This window comes from Oncorhynchus mykiss, chromosome 12 (genome assembly GCF_013265735.2).
Source record: "Oncorhynchus mykiss isolate Arlee chromosome 12, USDA_OmykA_1.1, whole genome shotgun sequence".
NCBI lineage: Eukaryota > Metazoa > Chordata > Actinopteri > Salmoniformes > Salmonidae > Oncorhynchus > Oncorhynchus mykiss.
Genome location: NC_048576.1, coordinates 11914700 through 11933794, shown reverse-complemented (window position 1 = coordinate 11933794; position 19095 = coordinate 11914700). Strand labels below are relative to the sequence as shown.

General features: G+C 42.3%; 1 protein-coding gene across 2 annotated transcripts in view; it reads left to right on the top strand.

Moving 5' to 3' along the window:
- LOC110536972 (tyrosine-protein kinase JAK2) overlaps positions 1–19095 on the top strand; it is a 69838-nt gene that overhangs the window by 27413 nt on the left and 23330 nt on the right. For both annotated transcript variants that reach the window (XM_036936927.1, XM_036936928.1), the window contains exons 3-5: positions 13732–13855; positions 14667–14778; positions 17741–17886. In XM_036936927.1, the coding sequence (XP_036792822.1) occupies positions 13732–13855; positions 14667–14778; positions 17741–17886 (382 nt within the window). The remainder of the gene's footprint in view (positions 1–13731; positions 13856–14666; positions 14779–17740; positions 17887–19095) is intronic.

Genomic DNA, 19095 nt, shown 5'->3' with positions numbered 1-19095 from the left:
TAAATTGAGTCGGGTCGCCCCAAAAAGTTACATATTGCTGCTTTAAGTATGTTTTCAAGATGCACAACTCACATTGTAAAGTGGTGGGTGACGGACTGATAGCCTGTCTAATGTTGACTACACTTGAAATGTGAATGGGAGGCGCGCTTCAGTTCCCCAATAAAACCAGTTTTTAACAAGCGATTGCATTTTAGAATTGTTACGCGATGACTGGACTTATGAATTAACATGTTTTACTCCAGCAGTAACATGCCGAGGAGCTGCTGCAGAAACAGTGGTGGGCGAAGTACCCAATTATCATACTTAAGTGAAAAGTAAAGATACCTTAATAGAAAATGACTCAAGTAAAAGTCACCCAGTAAAATACTACTTGAGTAAAAGTCTAAAAGTATTTGGTTTTACATGTACTTATACACAGTGCCTTCGGAAGGTATTCAGACCCACATTTTGTTACGTTAGCCTTATTCTAAAATGTATTAAATAAAAAAGAATCCTGAGCAATCTACACACAATACCCCATAATGACAAAGCAAAAACAGGTTTTCAGAAATGTTTGCAGATTACAAAGAATAAACAGAATACCTTATTTACGTACTGTACCAGTCTAAAGTATGGACACACCTACTCATTCAAGGATTTTTTTTTTTTACTATTTTCTACATTGTAGAATAATAGTGAAGACATCAAAACTACAAAATAACACATATGGAATAATGTAGTAACCAAAAAAGTGTTAAACAAATCTAAATATATTTTATATTTGAGATTCTTTTAAGTAGCCACGCTTTGCCTTGATGACAGCTTTGCACACTCTTGGCATCTCTCAACCAGCTTCATGAGGTAGTCCCCTAGAATGCATTTCAATTAACAGGTGTGCCTTATTAAAAGTTAGTTTGTGGAAATTCTTTCCTTAATGCGTTAGAGCCAATCAGTAATGTTGTGACAAGGTAGAAGTGGTATAAGGACCAGAAAATAACTCTATTTGGTGAAAGACCAAGTCCATATTATGGCAAGAACAGCTCAAATAAGCAAAGAGAAACAACAGTACATTGTTACTTTAAGACCATGAAGGTCAGTCAATACAGAACATTTCAAGAACTTTGAAAGTTTCTTCAAGTGCAGTCGCAGAAACCATCAAGCGCAATGATGAAACTGGCTCTCACGAGGACCGCCACAGGAAAGGAAGACCCAGAGTTACCTCTGCTGCAGAGGATAAGTTCATTAGAGTTACCAGCCTCAGAAATTGCAGCCCAAATAAATGCTTCAGAGTTCGAATAACAGGCACATCTCAACATCAACTGTTCAGGAGGAGACTGCGTGAATCAGGCCTTCAAGGTCAAATTGCTGCAAATAAACCACTACTAAAGGACACCAATAAGAAGAAGAGACTTGCTTGAGCCAAGAAACACGAGCAATGGACATTAGACCGGTGCAAATCTGTCATTAATATAGGCAGCCTTAGATATAAGGTTCATGAAGTCAATTACTTGATAACATTAATATATTAGCCATTTCTGAGACTCACTTAGATAATTAATTTGATGATACAATTTTAGCAATAGAAGGATATAACAGCTATAGAAGAGAGAGAAATGCTTATGGAGGAGGAATTGCTGTATATATTCAGAGCCACATCCCTGTAATGCGTAAAGAAGATCTTATGTCAAGTGTTATTGAAGTGTTGTGGATGCAGGTTCACTTGGCACATCTAAAGCCTTTTTGTTTTGGGGTGTTGCTATAGGCAACATAGTGCTAACAGTCAGTATCTTAATAATGTGTGAAATGGTTGATTGTGTATGTGATGTAAACAGAGGTCTACTTTCATGGGGACCTGAAATATTGACTGGTTTTGATCAAGTTGTCCACTCAAGAGGAAGCTTCTCACTGTAACCAGTGCCTGTAATCTGGTTCAGGTTATTAATCAACCTACCAGGGTGTTTTCAAACACTACAGGAACAAGATCATCCACATGTACTGTTTAGATCACATGTTGACTAATACTGTAGAACTTTGTTCTAAAGTTGTATCTGTGCACATTGGGTGCAGTGATCACAATATATTGGCTTTTTCCAGGAAAGCCAGAGTTTCAACAGCTGGCCCTAAAATATTGTATAAGTGATAATACAAAATATTTTGCTGTGATTTATGTAGATGATGTTAAAAACATGTAGGTTCGATGTGATTTAATAAGGAGCCTCCAGACGCTGCTCTTGATGAATTTATGAAATTGCTTCTTCCAATTATTGATAAACATGCACCTGTTTAAAAAACGGACCGTTAGAGCTGTTCAGTCTCCTTGGATTGATGAGGAATTTAAAATCTGTATGGTTGAACGAGATGGCTGCACATCTGTCTGGCTGACTTACTGCAAATTGAGAGAATATGCGACTAAATTCAACCGAAAGAAGAAACTGTATTGTGAAACCAAGATCAATGATATACTGTATAAAAAAACATTTGAGTAATTTTTAAATGAAATTATGGGCAGAAAGACATTCAACTCCGTCTTTCATTGAATCAGATGGCTTATTCATCACAAAACCATTTGATGTTGACAATAATTTTTATGATTACTTCATTGGCAAAGTGGGCAAATTTAGGCAGGAAATGCCAACAACGAACAGTGAGCCATCGTATTTATGCATAAAAAAGAAATTATGAAAGAAAAGCATTGCAAGTTTGAATTCTGTAAAGTTAGAGTGGGAGAGGTGGGAAAATGATTGTTATCGATCAATAATGACAAACCTCCTGGCTTTCACAACTTAGATGGAACGCTACTGAGGAAGGTAGCTGACTCTATAGCCACTCCTGTCTGTCATATCTTTCATCTGAGTCTAGAGGAAAGTCTTTGTCCTCAGGCCTGGAGGGAAGCCAAAGTAATTCTGCTACCCAAGAGTGGTAAAGCAGCAGACATTTCAGATTGCTGCCAGCTCTTAGCAAACTGTTGGAACAAATTGTTTCTCTCTGTAAACCTATTAGTATCAAACTTTCAGCATGCTTATAGAGAAGGACACAACATTTGACACATTGACACACACGACTGATGATTGGTTGAAAGAAATTGATAAGAAGATTGTGGGATCTGTACTGTTAGATTTCAGTGCAGCCTTTGATATTATTGACCATAACTTGTTGTTGAAAACACTCGTGTGTTATTGCTTTTCAATCTCTGTCATAGTGTTGGGATTCGTTTCCTTGTTCCTTGTCAATCATGGGCTCATTGGTGAAATTAGCATTATGACTATCTTTAATTAAATCATTCAAAAACCTTTATTAATGCAATTGCAGACAGAATTTGACAACAGGAACATGATGCATGTTTCTGAGTAAGTTCTGCAAAATAGAAAAAGTCCCAAGTTGTTTTTATTAAACTCGAAGTCCAGCCTTGGTGATGTCACTGCCTACATCATTACCTTTTACTCATGAGACCAAAACCATGCCTACACAGCTATATAAACAAGGCTTTTAGTGTTATCTAAAAGCTTAGCAGTAAATGTCCAAGTTGATTTATAGTGGAATGTCTGACTAATCTCTTATCTCTTACACTCCCTGCAGAGTTCTGTCTTCACTGTCACACATTTCTCAGACAGTTTCTTCATGAGAGGCAGAGATCCTAGAAAAGTACTGTGGAACAATATTAAACCTCATATAATGTGTTATAATATTGTTAATCTGTAGTCTAGGACCCTATACATGTAAGGAGGGAGGGGTTTTTATAACCCCTCCCCTTATATTAATACAACATAAGCATAATCAATTATTATAATACATCAAACATTTGGTACAGCCCCTAGCGTGGATTCAGAGATATCTTTCTAATAGAACGTAAAGGGTTTTCTTTTAATGGAAGCTTTTCTAGGTAAAGTGTGGTGTACCGCAGGGCAGTTTTTTAGGCCCTGTACTCTTTTCTATTTTTACCAATGACCTGCCACTGGCATTAAACAAAGCATGTGTGTCCATGTATGCCGATGATTCAGCCACGTACGTATCAGCAACCACAACTAATGTAGTCACTAAAACCCTTAACAAAGAGTTCCAGTCTGGTTTGGAATGGGTGGCCAGTAATAAACTGGTCCTGATCATCTCTAAAACTAAGAGCATTGAAATTTGGTACAAATCATTCCCTAAGTTATAGACCTCAGCTGAATCTGGTAATGAATGGTGTGGCTGTTGAAGAGACTAAATTACTTGGTGTTACCTTAGATTGTAAACTGTCATGGTCAAAACAGAGATTCAATGGATGTAAAGATGGGGAGAGGTCTGTCCGTAAAAAAAAATAGGATCTGCTTTTTTGACACCACACTTCAAAAAGCAAGTCCTGCAGGCTCTAGTTTTGATTATTCTTGATTATTGTCCAGTCGAGTGCTGCAAGGAAAGCCATAGTTAAGCTGCAGCTGGTCAAGAACAGAGTGGCACGTCTTGTTCTTCAATGTAATCAAAGGGCTGATTGAAGTACTATACATGTCTTTCTCTCTTGGCTAATAGTTGTGGAGAGACTGACTGCATCACTTCATCTTTTTGTAAGAAACAATGTATTGAAAATCCCAAATTGTTTGCATAGTCAACTTACACACAGCTCTGACAGACACACACACACACACACACACACACACACACTTGGCCGACAAGACATGCCACCAGGGGTCTTTTCACAGTCCTCAAATCCAGAACAAATTCAAGAAAGGGTACAGTATTATATAGAGCCCTTATTGCATGGAACTCCTTTTCCATATCATATTGTTCAAATTCAAAATTCAAAAAAGAGATACAGCAAGACCTCACGGCACAACACCTCTCCCCTATTTAACCTAGATAGTTTGTGTGTATGTATTGATACGTAGGCTACGTGTGCCGTAAACATTTTTTATGTAGTTTTGTCTTTGTCTATTAATGTTTTGCATTATGTCATATTTTGTGTGGACCCCAGGAAGAGTAGCTGCTCTAATAGAAAAAAATACCCAAAAGTACATTTAATTGCTCAAATATACTTAAGTATCAAAAGTAAAAGTATAAATGATTTCAAATCAGACAGCAGTTTTGTTTAACCAGATTGCCAGGGGCACACTTCAACACTGACATAATTTACAAACAAAGCATTTGTGTTTATTGAGTCCGCCAGGCCAGAGGCAATAGGGATGACCAGGGATGTTCTCTTGATAAGTGTGTAAATTGGACCATTTTCCTGTCCTGCTAAGTATTCAAAATGTAACTAGTACTTCTGTGTATCAAGGAAAATGTATGGCGTAATAAGTACATTATTTTCTTTAGGAATCTAGTGACGTAAAAGTTGTCCCAAATATAAAAAGTAAATTACAGATACCTCCAAAAAACGAGTTAAGTAGTACTTCAAAGTATTTTTTACTTTTGTACTTTACACAACTGAGCAGACATCCCGCTCAAAACAGGCTCTGTATGCCTGTGATAGTTGTGTTGTATAAATAAGAAAATACACACACACCAATTTTAATGACTCTAAAATATGCAAATGAACCTATAGACCGATAAGCATGTCGGTTAAATGTATTACCATTAATGAATAAAAAGCATTATTTTGCAATGGGATTTTTTTTGTTTGTTTTGGCTGACAACAAAAAAAAATATTGGGGGGAAAAAAAGGCCAAAAGCAAGCAATTACCGGCTAACTGAAACCCTGACACACACATCTGGGTGGATGACACTCACCACCAGTGGAGGCTGGTGGGAGGAGCTATAGGAGGACTGTCATGTAATGGCTAGAATGGAGTCAAGTTGTGGTTTCAATATGCTTGTTGTGTTTTATCGTTGTGTTTATTCCATTCCAACTATTACAATGAGCCTGTCCTCCTATAGCTCTTCACACCAACCTCCTCTGAAAACCACATACCTCACACACGTCCATGTCCATGTCCTGTGACTGCTGTTGACACCAAAGGGCCCAGACTCCACCGCTCATCCAAATCCACGCAACGCCCATATCACAGACTGGCCCCAGCCTCCATCAGACCCAACATTGGCTCTGAACACAAGACTAGTGTCCGGCCTGACATTAGTGTCTTGGTGTGATCCTGGACAACACCCAGTCATTCTCTGCAAACATCAAGGCATTGACTCTCCTACAGGTTTTTGCTCTACAACACCTGTAGAGTACTACCTTTCCTCACACAGAAAGCAGAGCAGGTTCCTATTCCAGACAAATTAAACAACTTCTTTGCTCGCTTTGAGGTCAATACAGTGCCACGGACACGGCCCGCTTTCCAAAGCCTGTGGGCTCTCCTTCTCTGTGGCCAACGTGAGTAAAACATATTTAAACGTGTTAACCCTCGCAATGCTGCAGCCCACAGAGACGATCTCCTGCCCTACAGGGCCTAAAGTGCATGCCGTTTGTTCTTATTGCCCCTACAACAAACATCAAAACCATCCCTAACCCATAAAAGTAAACCTTTTCAGCGCAGACAGAAGCACAAGGAAGAGGTTTCAATGCGGAGGGAGTGTAATCCACACAAATATCTCCTCTGACCTCTTTCATTAGCACAGAGTCTGACTCAGGGTTACTTCTCTTGAGGGCTTTGTGGAACTACTAGTCATTGTTTACTGCAGACGGGGTTCTCATTTTGTCTTGACATAGACGGAGCCATTGTAGCGGTAAATGTAAACTGAGGTTGTGGGTTTGATGCTTGCTGGATATGGGACGCTGCAACACCCGTCCAATTAAGATGTAGACGCATAGAACGTCTGGCAATGGCAAGCGAAGGGTTGATTTGGGATTCCGCACGTGTGTAACCAGCCTAGCCACCATGGCAGTAAATCAAGCTTCATATCCCCTACAGTATAGACCTGTTTTGTGACTAGGGTAATCTGGGCCTGGAGAGGCTGTACTCAGATTCATTAGACTAATTATTTGATAAATTAATTATTTGATTAGTCAAAGACTAACGCAGAAGTATTTGAGCATTGTGCTTTTTGGCAGAGTCGTGTGCAATGTTTGGCGGTGGGTAGCGAGTGGTGTACCTGAGTTGAAGCGCAGTCTGTTCTTCCGTTAGAGCAGAACCCGCCTACTTAGACCCATCTCTCCTTGATCACAGTCTTAATGTCATTTTAAGCAGTTATACAGTTGTTGTGGTGGTTGTTTAACTAGATGTCCAACAGTCTGTGTATTTGTAGCTTTAAAACCTATTTGACACCTCCACTTGAAGAGGTCAACTCATCTGTGCAAGAGGACAAATGTGTCAAATTGCTATCTGTTTGGCCCGGTTTACAGAGTACTCAAAAAATAACTTATTTTCATTCCAAATTACCCTTCAATTTTGCTTCAAAGTGTAAACATTGTTCTGTATCTGTCAGTTTAATCTGTAAAGTGTAAACATTGTTCTGTATCTGTCAGTTTAATCTGTAAAGTGTAAACATTGTTCTGTATCTGTCAGTTTAATCTGTAAAGTGTAAACATTGTTCTGTATCTCAGTTTAATCTGTAAAGTGTAAACATTGTTCTGTACCTGTCAGTTGAATCTGTAAAGTGTAAACATTGTTCTGTATCTGTCAGTTTAATCTGTAAAGTGTAAACATTGTTCTGTATCTGTCAGTTTAATCTGTAAAGTGTAAACATTGTTCTGTATCTGTCAGTTTAATCTGTAAAGTGTAAACATTGTTCTGTATCTGTCAGTTTAATCTGTAAAGTGTAAACATTGTTCTGTATCTGTCAGTTTAATCTGTAAAGTGTAAACATTGTTCTGTATCTGTCAGTTTAATCTGTAAAGTGTAAACATTGTTCTGTATCTGTCAGTTTAATCTGTAAAGTGTAAACATTGTTCTGTATCTGTCAGTTTAATCTGTAAAGTGTAAACATTGTTCTGTATCTGTCAGTTGAATCTGTAAAGTGTAAACATTGTTCTGTATCTGTCAGTTTAATCTGTAAAGTGTAAACATTGTTCTGTATCTGTCAGTTTAATCTGTAAAGTGTAAATATGCATTGAGATGTAGTTTAAAGAGAATATATTCTTAGTCCCAACCCGGAAAAGCATTGATAGCAGTTTTGCTTGAATTTGTCTTAAAGCCAAAGTCATGTAGTGTAGTTATGTTGAATATAGCCTACCACTGACCTGGGTGTTCATACACTGACCTCAGCAGGCTGTTGACTTGTTGATTTTTAGTTCTCTATGTCTCTATCTCTCTCAAACACACCCCAGAAGGTCTCTGATATGCACCCTGCAGCACTCTCTCTCTTGCACTCTCGCTCTCTTTCATTTACTCTCTCGCTTTCATTTTTTCTCTCTCTGGCTCTCTCTCTTTGGCTCTCTTTGTCTCTCTCTCTTTGGCTCTCTGTCTCTGGCTCTCTCAGATTATTTTTAATTGACTCCTCTCACTCCCTGTCCACCTATACCTTCTGATGTTTACCTACTCCACACTGCAGTGTAACTCGACATGCTGGAGTGATTATGTTGCCATGTCAGAGTTATTATGTTACGAAGTTTAGAGAGACAGTGAGGTTATTCTGAGCACCTAAGGGAGAAGGCGACAACCATATAATTAGGTCTAGTAGAATGGGAAAAGCTCCTCAGACCACAGAAATTTGACGGATACACTCAATCTAGTACTTTTATTTATATGTGGACAGTCAGCTCTTTGATGGCTAATGACTTGTATTCTATTCTTCCTCTGCTCCCCCAGGCTGCCATATCGCAGTCTCCCCGTACAGGCAGAAAGTGAGGCTGGCTAGCTAGCAAACTTACTAACCTCCACCATGCAATACGCTCGCCTAGGCTTCTCTTCCTCTTGTCACACAGCACTCTATTCTCACTTCCGGTTTCTCTCATCTACTGTTTGTCACACCCTCGTCTCATATACGTTGTTGTTTTTGAGGGCTTGGCCCAAAGGGGTATACTATTATTGAAACTACATCTAGTCAGGGTTTTCTAAAACTGTCCAGCTCCCAGCTCAGGTTTCATCTGTACTACAACGGTGGATATTGCTTGTCCGCCTGCCGCTAACTCTAGCAGGCTTGTAACTGCATGTGGCTAGTCGAACGCCAAACTCTTCATTGAGGCAATGTTGAAACATCAATCCATGGGCGAATCCAAAATAAAAATGAAAGGATGGGCATTTGACATGTTTTAATGTTAGGAGTACTCCCATGATTAAAAAAAGAACTTGGAAAAAAATTGTTCCCTGCAGAAGGATGTATACATACATACATACATACAGTGGGGCAAAAAAGTATTTAGTCAGCCACCAATTGTGCAAGTTCTCCCACTAAAAAAGATGAGAGGCCTGTAATTTTCATCATAGGTACACTTCAACTATGACAGACAAAATTAGAAAAAAAAATCCAGAAAGTCACATTGTAGGATTTTTAATGAATTTATTTGCAAATTATGGTGGAAAATAAGTATTTGGTCAATAACAAAAGTTTATCTCAATACTTTGTTATATACCCTTTGTTGGCAATGACAGAGGTCAAACGTTTTCTGTAAGTCTTCACAAGGTTTTCACACACTGTTGCTGGTATTTTGGCCCATTCCTCCATGCAGATCTCCTCTAGAGCAGTTATGCTTTGGGGCTGTTGCTGGGCAACACAGACTTTCAACTCCCTCCAAAGATTTTCTATGGGGTTGAGATCTGGAGACTGGCTAGGCCACTCCAGGACCTTGAAATGCTTCTTACAAAGCCACTCCTTTGTTGCCTGGGCGGTGTGTTTGGGATCATTGTCATGCTGAAAGACCCAGCCACGTTTCATCTTCAATGCCCTTGCTGATGGAAGGAGGTTTTCACTCAAAATCTCACGATACATGAACCCATTCATTCTTTCCTTTACACGGATCAGTCGTCCTGGTCCCTTTGCAGAAAAACAGCCCCAAAGCATGATGTTTCCACCCCCATGCTTCACAGTAGGTATGGTGTTCTTTGGATGCAACTCAGCATTCTTTGTCCTCCAAACACGACGAGTTGAATTTTTACCAAAAAGTTATATTTTGGTTTCATCTGACCATATGACATTCTCCAAATCTTCTTCTGGATCATCCAAATGCTCTCTAGCAAACTTCAGACGGGCCTGGACATGAACTGGCTTAAGCAGGGGGACACGTCTGGCACTGCAGGATTTGAGTCCCTGGCGGCGTAGTGTGTTACTGATGGTAGGCTTTGTTACTTTGGTCCCAGCTCTCTGCAGGTCATTCACTAGGTCCCCCCGTGTGGTTCTGGGATTTTTGCTCACCGTTCTTGTGATCATTTTGACCCCACGGGGTGAGATCTTGCTTGGAGCCCCAGATCGAGGGAGATTATCAGTGGTCTTGTATGTCTTCCATATCCTAATAATTGCTCCCACAGTTGATTTCTTCAAACCAAGCTGCTTACCTATTGCAGATTCAGTCTTCCCAGCCTGGTGCAGGTCTACAATTTTGTTTCTGGTGTCCTTTGACAGCTCTTTGGTCTTGGCCATAGTGGAGTTTGGAGTGTGACTGTTTGAGGTTGTGGACAGGTGTCTTTTATACTGATAACAAGTTCAAACAGGTGCCATTAATACAGGTAACGAGTGGAGGACAGATGAGCCTCTTAAAGAAGAAGATCCAGGTCTGTGAGAGCCAGAAGTCTTGCTTGTTTGTAGGTGACCAAATACTTATATCCCACCATAATTTGCAAATAAATTCATTAAAAATCCTACAATGTGATTTTCTGGATTTTTTTTTCTCATTTTGTCTCTCATAGTTGAAGTGTACCTATGATGAAAATTACAGGCCTCTCATCTTTTTAAGTGGGAGAACTTGCACAATTGGTGGCTGACTAAATACTTTTTTGCCCCACTGTACATGCATGCATGCATACACTCCCTTTCAAAAGTTTGGGTTCAGTTATAAATGTCCTTGTTTTTGAAAGAAAATCACATTTTTTGTCCATTAAAATAACATCAAATTGATCAGAAATACAGTGTAGATATGGTTAATGTTGTAAATGGTTATTGTAGCTGGAAACGGCCAATTTAAAAAAAATAATGTATGGAATATTTACATAGGCGAACAGAGGCCCATTATCAGCAACCATCTCTCCTGTGTTCCAATGGCACGTTGTTAGCTATTCCAAGTTTATCATTTTAAAAGGCTAATTGATCATTAGAAACCCTTTTGCAATTATGTTAGCACAGCTTAAAACTGTTGTGCTGATTAAAGAAGCAATACAACTAGCCTTTAGACGAGTTGAGTATCTGGAGCATCAGCATTTGTGGGCTCGATTACAGGCTCAAAATGGCCAGAAACAAAGCACTTTCTTCTGAAACTCGTCAGTCTATTCTTGTTATGAAAAATGAAGGCTATTCCATGTGAGAAATTGCCAAGAAACTGAAGATCTTGTACAACGCTGTGTGCTACTCCCTTCACAGAACAGTGCAAACCAGCTCTAACCAGAATAGAAAGAGGAGTGGGAGGCCCCGGTCCACACCTGAGCAAGTACATTAATGTCTAGTTTGAGAGACTCCTCACAACTTCTCAACTGGCAGCTTCATTAAATAGTACCCGCAAAACACCAGTCTCAATGTCAACAGTGAAGAGGCGACTCCGGGATGCTGGCCTTCTAGGCAGAGTTGCAAAGAAAAAGCCATATCTCAGACTGGCTAATTAAAATAAAAGATTAAGATGGGCAAGAACAGAGACACTGGATAGAAGAAGATTGGAAAAAAGTGTTATGGACAGACAAATCTAAGTTTGAGGTGTTTGGACCAGAAGGAACATTCGTGAGACGCAGAAAAAACAATTACCCAAAGAACAACTCCAAACTATGCAATAACTATTTAGGGAAGAAGCAGTCAGCTGGTATTCTGTCTATAATGGAGTGACCAGCACAGTCACTGGATCTCAACCCTATTGAGCGGTTGTGGGAGCAGCTTGACTGTATGGTACCTAAGAAGTGCCAATCCAACTTGTGGGAGGTGCTTCAGGAAGCATGGGGTGAAATCTCTTCAGATTACCTCAACAAATTGACAACTAAAATGCCAAAGTCTGCAAGGCTGTAGTTGCTGCAAATGAAGGATTCTTTGACGAAAGGACACAGTTAATATTTCAATTAAAAATCATTGACTCTATTTCCTATTCATTTTGCAACTAATTTCACATATGTTTTCATGGAAAACAAGGACATTTCTAAGTGACCCCAAACTTTTCAAGGGTAGTGTAAATACATACATTTTAAATGTTTGTATTTAACCAGGCAAGTTAGTTAAGAATAAATTCTTATTTGCAATGACGGCCTAGGAACAGTTGGATACCTGCCTTGTTCATGGGCAGAACGACAGATTTTCACCTTGTCAGCTCTGGGATTCGAGCCACCAACCTTTTGGTTACTGGCCCAATGCTCTAACCACTAGGCTACCTGCTGCCCCTGTGGACACATTGCAGCCCGAAGCTATAGGCCTACATACGTGGGAAAAACATACATATATTTATAACTTTAAAGCTGTTGAAATGGCTAGTGTGTTTAATGCTCTTTACAACGTTATTTCCATGCTGAGAAGAGTGCCATTTCATACAGTAGGTGCCTTTTGGCCAGTTAATCAGATTTTACTCCCAGAGCCCAGACCAGACAACACAGCTGAGAGTGATTTCACTCCCAGAGCTCAGACCAGACAACACAGCTGAGAGTGATTTCACTCCCAGAGCCCAGACCAGACAACACAGCTGAGAGTGATTTCACTCCCAGAGCCCAGACCAGACAACACAGCTGAGAGTGATTTCACTCCCAGAGCCCAGACCAGACAACACAGCTGAGAGTGATTTCACTCCCAGAGCCCAGACCAGACAACACAGCTGAGAGTGATTTCACTCCCAGAGCCCAGACCAGAGCACAGCTAAGGCTGATTTCACTTCCAGAACCCAGACCCAGAGCACAGCAGATTTCACTCCAAGATTCCAGACTAGAGCACAGCTGACTGAGACCCAATACTATCCACTGAAATGTCTCGCCTCAAGCTTAAAATCCTAAACTCTAAACCCTCACAACCCCAACCCTCTTACAGGGACCAGTTGACCATAACCACCTGTGTGTTTGTGCATGAGTAGGAGTGCTGATCTAGGATTGGCTTTGCCTTAAAGGTCATGATGAGGAATGCTTTTCCAACAGTCTTGAAGGAGTTCCCACATATGCTAAGCACTTGTTGGCTGCTTTTCCTTCACTCAGCGGTCCAACTCATCTCAATTGGGTTGAGGTCAGGGGTTTGTGGAGGCCGTTGTCCGGTTGAAAAACAAATGATAGTCCCACTGAGCGCAAACCAGATGGGATTGCGTATTGCTGAAGAATGCTGTGGTAGCCATGCTGGTTAAGTGTGCCTTGCCAGCAAAGCACCATCACACCTCCTCCTCCATGCTTCACGATGGGAAGTACACTTGCAAAGATCATCTGTTCACCTACTCTGCATCTCACATAGATAGTGGTTGTAACCAAAAATCTAAAATTTGGACAAAAGGACAGATTTCCACCAGTCTAATGTCCATTGCTCTGCCTCACATTTCTGTAGGGTGAGACACCCCCTGGGCATGACGCTAGCCTATCGCAGGGCCTTACCCCTAATCCATCTCTTAAATACTAAACTTCCAAGCATAGAGGCATCAGGTCCCAATTTTGGAGTCTTTGGTATGACTTGACGGGGGAATCAAAACCCCAACCTTCCAATCTCAGGGCTGACACACTAACCACAAGGATACATATGGCTCTGCTTATCCCTATGGATGTGTTTGGTGTCAATGTTGTTATTATTCTGTTCTCTCTTGTCTCCCAGGCCTGTCACCGTTGTACTGCAGCCTGTTTGGCCTGATGAGGGAGAGCGACCGCATGTGGTTCCCACCCAATCACATCCTCAAACTCGACCAATCAGCAAATGACAGTCTCCTCTTCAGAGTGAGGTAGGATGTGGCGTGTGGTCAGGGGTCTAGATTTTATTTTTCTATTGAAAAGGAAACAATTAGATTGACTACTAAAAATATTAAGGAATTAAAGTGTGAAATATGCAATGCTGTTTAATTAAAGTAACATTGTACGGTAGTAGTATTAGACACAATGTGCTTGTCTTTTATATAGTCCTCTTCTTTATCTTCTCTCCTCTTCCTATTTCTTCTCCCTTCCTGTGTCCCCCCCCCCCCCCCCCCCCCGTTATAAAATAATTTATAAGGTTTAAGATAAATTATTAAATAATTCTACCTGGAAACTTAACCATTAGGGATTAAAGGTTATGTAGCATGAATAAGAAGTAATTAAAAATATTAAACGTAAGTCCGACTAGGTTAGACTGGGAGTGAGAGGAATGTGTGTGTGCCTAAGAAAACACCTAGAAACAATTTAACTATGGTTGAACTGACCCGGCTATAACTCTGGGAACGTATGATTGTACAGGAAGTACCCCTCCAGGTTTCCTTTTTCTTGGAGGGGGGGGGACTGGAACTGTCAGCTGGGTAGTGATAAACTAAAATTCTAGAGAAGAAGATGGCTCTCCTAATGTTAGTGTGCATGTGTGTGCGTAGGTTAGAAGAATGTTATAAAAGGAACATCTTTGTATGTGAACGGGAGAGCGCTCGTGAATAAACATTTATTTGACTAATTGTGAGCTGGGAATTCTGTCTGTTTCATTTAAACCAGAACTTTACACACTCTGGTTTGCAGACCGATTATAATAATTGAAAATGAAAAAGATTGATAATAAAATTCTACATCACCCAGGTACTACTTCCCTGGCTGGTATGGAGGCTCCTGTTCCCACCGCTATGGGGTCAACAAGGGATTGGACAGCCCGGTGTTCGACGATACCGTCATGTCCTACCTCTTCGCTCAGGTTAGTCTTGGGCTATATTTTTTACCAGGAACGTTTTCTCAGTCTTGTAGTGTGAAATTCAAGAGTGCAGGCGTGCTGATCTTGGATCAGCTTTGCCTTAAAGATCATAATGAATGAGCACGACTCTGAGATGCTTTGTAAATGTGGGCTCTAGTCTGACATGTATGCTACAGACTCCCCTAAAATAGCCTACCTGTAAAGCCACCTTTCAGTAACCTGAGGTATTACGTAACCTCATCCCCTGGCTCAATTGCTACAGAGAGAGAGCCAGCTGGTGAGCAAAATCAATTTTGGGCAACTGGTTTCTATAAACCAATCACCAATCAACGAAGCTGTAAAGTCTGTGTGGTGTAAATAACTGCCTAATCTACCCGTGTGTGTGTGTGTCCGTACATATGCTGAAGAAAAGGGGAAGTGGTGTTGGGAGGGTGAGAGGCAGTGGTGAAGGCTGTGGCTGGTAGGGTGTGTTTGTGTGTGTACGTCCGTGTTTTTAGAATGTCTGTGTGGACTGTGGTGTCCTTTTCAGTTTTTATCTTCACATTCACATTGTCACAAAACACACTGGGTGGGAGAGATTACCCTGTATACGTTAGTTACTATGTGAGGTCCTGCTGTCTTTTTAAAGAGCAAGCCGCAATTGCTACATCCATTGATTCTTGAAGAGTATAACTTATAAATGCCTTATGAGCTTAGTTCAACTGTAATACCCCATCAGAACCTGAAACACAAGCTTGTTTTACTTCAATATTTGTAAAGATTGAAAATGTAAACAAACACTGTATACAACTGCTTATAACTATAATGTTGATATTTTGGATGGTCAGTCCTTGCATCAATACCTCTGCTTATTAATTCAAGAGTGGTTACATTTCTCCAGGCCCATCCCTCAGCTTTTTACCAAAACAGAGGCTGGGGGAGGATCCCTTAGTTTATTGTTTCAATGGTGGATGGCCCCTTTAAGTCTGTATTATAGAAAAATGGAGGCCCTGTGAGGAAAGCGGTGTTGACTTTATTCCACAGTTCTGAGAACTGAGGTACTTTGTTTCCATGTAAAAGTTTCTATTAGTTTCTTTAGTTTCTATTCTTGGAAATGTGGCTTATGTTCCTCAAGACATTATGTCTACTGACGTGTTGTTTGTATAGCCGAGGCCAATGTCTCCTGTGGTTTCACTTGATGTTTATCCACAGAGAGAATAGAAGTTCAACTGGACTGGCCATAGTTCTAGAGCTCACACACACTAAGATCCCTATCGCTTTTGGTGCAGAACAGAAAGTTGTTGAGCAAAACAATGAAAGAGGGAGTGTAATACTTCAGGTGTAGCTTGTGGAAACATGGCTGCATGTATCCCACGTACCATGTCAGGCTAGAAAAGGCAGTCAGGAAGACGAGGGATGCAGAGATGCAGGGTGTACGTGTTTGAGATGGACAACATTGTAGTCGGAATCACTGAACTGCAAATCACCTTACGTCTTAAATAGCATAACTAATCATTATGTAATGAAGTGGTTGTGCCTGCATCCTACCTTGGTTAAATGGATCTCCTCAAACACACAGGCAGTCTTTTCTCCCCAGTTAGGTTGTAACCCTGCCTGTGGGGATCTCTTCCTTAGCCAGCATGAACAGACAAAGTGTACATCCCAAATGGAACCCTATTCCCAATATAGTGCACTACTTTAGTCCACGGCCCATAGGGCTCTGGTGCACTACTTTAGACCACGGCCCATAGGGCTTTGGTGCACTACTTTAGACCACGGCCCATAGGGCTCTGGTGCACTACTTTAGACCACGGCCCATAGGGCTCTGGTGCACTACTTTATACCAGTCTGGGACTAAGGTCTAGTTTCAACACTATATGGAGTCTGGAACACCTGACCCTAGGCAACACGGGGACTAAGGTCTAGTTTCAACACTATATGGAGTCTGGAACACCTGACCCTAGGCAACAATGGGACTAAGGTCTAGTTTCAACACTACATGGAGTCTGGAACACCTGACCCTAGGCAACAATGGGACTAAGGTCTAGTTTCAACACTATATGGAGTCTGGAACACCTGACCCTAGGCAACAATGGGACTAAGGTGTAGTTTCAACACTATATGGAGTCTGGAACACCTGACCCTAGGCAACAATGGGACTAAGGTGTAGTTTCAACACTATATGGAGTCTGGAACACCTGACCCTAGGCAACAATGGGACTAAGGTCTAGTTTCAACACTATATGGAGTCTGGAACACCTGACCCTAGGCAACAATGGGACTAAGGTGTAGTTTCAACACTATATGGAGTCTGGAACACCTGACCCTAGGCAACAATGGGACTAAGGTGTAGTTTCAACACTATATGGAGTCTGGAACACCTGACCCTAGGCAACACGGGGTCTAAGGTCTAGTTTAAAAAAATAACCTCAGTGATCTCCATCTTGCTATTGTAGTGATTCAGTTATACTGTATGTAGGCATTGATGTAGGGACATCGTTCCTCTATTCCACGGGTGCATCATTGAACTGAGACCGTAGTCACTGTGTTGCCGAAGGTCCGATTTGTTTAGACTACCCTATTTAGGGTGCCATTTGGGGCATGCCCCAGAGACCGGGGCATGCCCCAGAGACCGGGGCATGCCACAGAGAACGGGGCATGCCACAGAGAACGGGGCATGCCACAGAGAACGGGGCATGCCCCAGAGACCGGGGCATGCCACAGATAGGGTGTGTACCAACTGCCTCATGCCTTAACAGACATGTGATATGTTCGGGGTGTCTGCCAGTCTGCTGTGGCTGTGTCTGTGTCTGCCAGTCTGCTGTGTCTGTGTCTGCCAGTCTGCTGCTGCTGTCTGTCATATGTTAACGTTACCAACCCTCCTCTCTCGTTCTCTCTACTCTCTCCCTCGCTCGTTTGCCTAGTTTGTTTTCACCTTATGACACTTCTATCTACTACATCTCCCTCCCTCCCTCCCTCCTCTCAGTGGCGTAGTGACTTTGTGCATAGCTGGGTGATTATCCCAGTGGACCATGAGACCCAGGAGGAGTGTCTTGGCATGGCTGTGTTGGACATGATGAGGATGGCTAAGGAGAGTAGCCAGTCCCCTGTGGACATCTATAACGACACCAGGTGAGTAGGCTGGTAGGAGGAAGATGGCGCATGTTGAACCGAGAAGAAACTGTCAGAGCTGAAAACCGTTTGATCACAGAGCAATGTGTACACAACGGTCAAACCAGGTGGAATGCAGAGCCTTCTCTGCGGTCACTAAAGAAGAGAGGTTAACCCTGGGCGGTGTCCTGTCTAAAATCCGAACCTGCCACTTTCCTGGCCACCTAATCATCCCTAGATCCCCTTCAACCTCTGAGTTGTACTGTTCATACACGTCACAATCGGGGTTCAATACAAATTATGTTTTGGCATATGATATTGTAGTGGGAAAGAATATCTGATATGTATACAGTACCGGTCCAAAGTTTTAGACAGACCTACTCATTCAAGGGTTTTTCTTTATTTTACTATTTTCTACATTCGAGAATAACAGTGAAGACATCACAACTATGAAATAACACATGGAATCATGTAGTAACCAAAAATGTGTTAAACAAATCACCTCACTCCACTCCACCCCCGCCTCACTCCACTCCACCCCCACCTCACTCCACTCCACCCCCGCCTCACTCCACTCCACCCCCGCCTCACTCCACTCCACCCCCGCCTCACTCCACTCCACCCCCACCTCACTCCACTCCATCCCCACCTCACTCCACTCCATCCCCGCCTCACTCCACTCCATCCCTGCCTCACTCCACTCCACTCCCGCCTCACTCCACTCCACTCCACCCCCGCCTCACTCCACTCCACCCCCGCCTCACTCCACTCCACCCCCGCCTCACTCCACTCCACCCCCGCCTCACTCCACTCCACCCCCGCCTCACTCCACTCCATCCCCGCCTCACTCCAATCCACTCACTCCAATCCACTCACTCCAATCCACCCCGCCTCACTCCAATCCACCCCGCCTCACTCCACTCCACCCCCGCCTCACTCCACTCCACCCCCGCCTCACTCCAATCCACCCCGCCTCACTCCACTCCACCCCCGCCTCACTCCACTCCACCCCCGCCTCACTCCACTCCACCCCCGCCTCACTCCACTCCACCCCCGCCTCACTCCACTCCACCCCCACCTCACTCCACTCCATCCCCGCCTCACTCCACTCCATCCCTGCCTCACTCCAATCCACTCCCGCCTCACTCCACTCCACTCCCGCCTCACTCCACTCCACTCCCGCCTCACTCCACTCCACCCCCGCCTCACTCCACTCCACCCCCGCCTCAC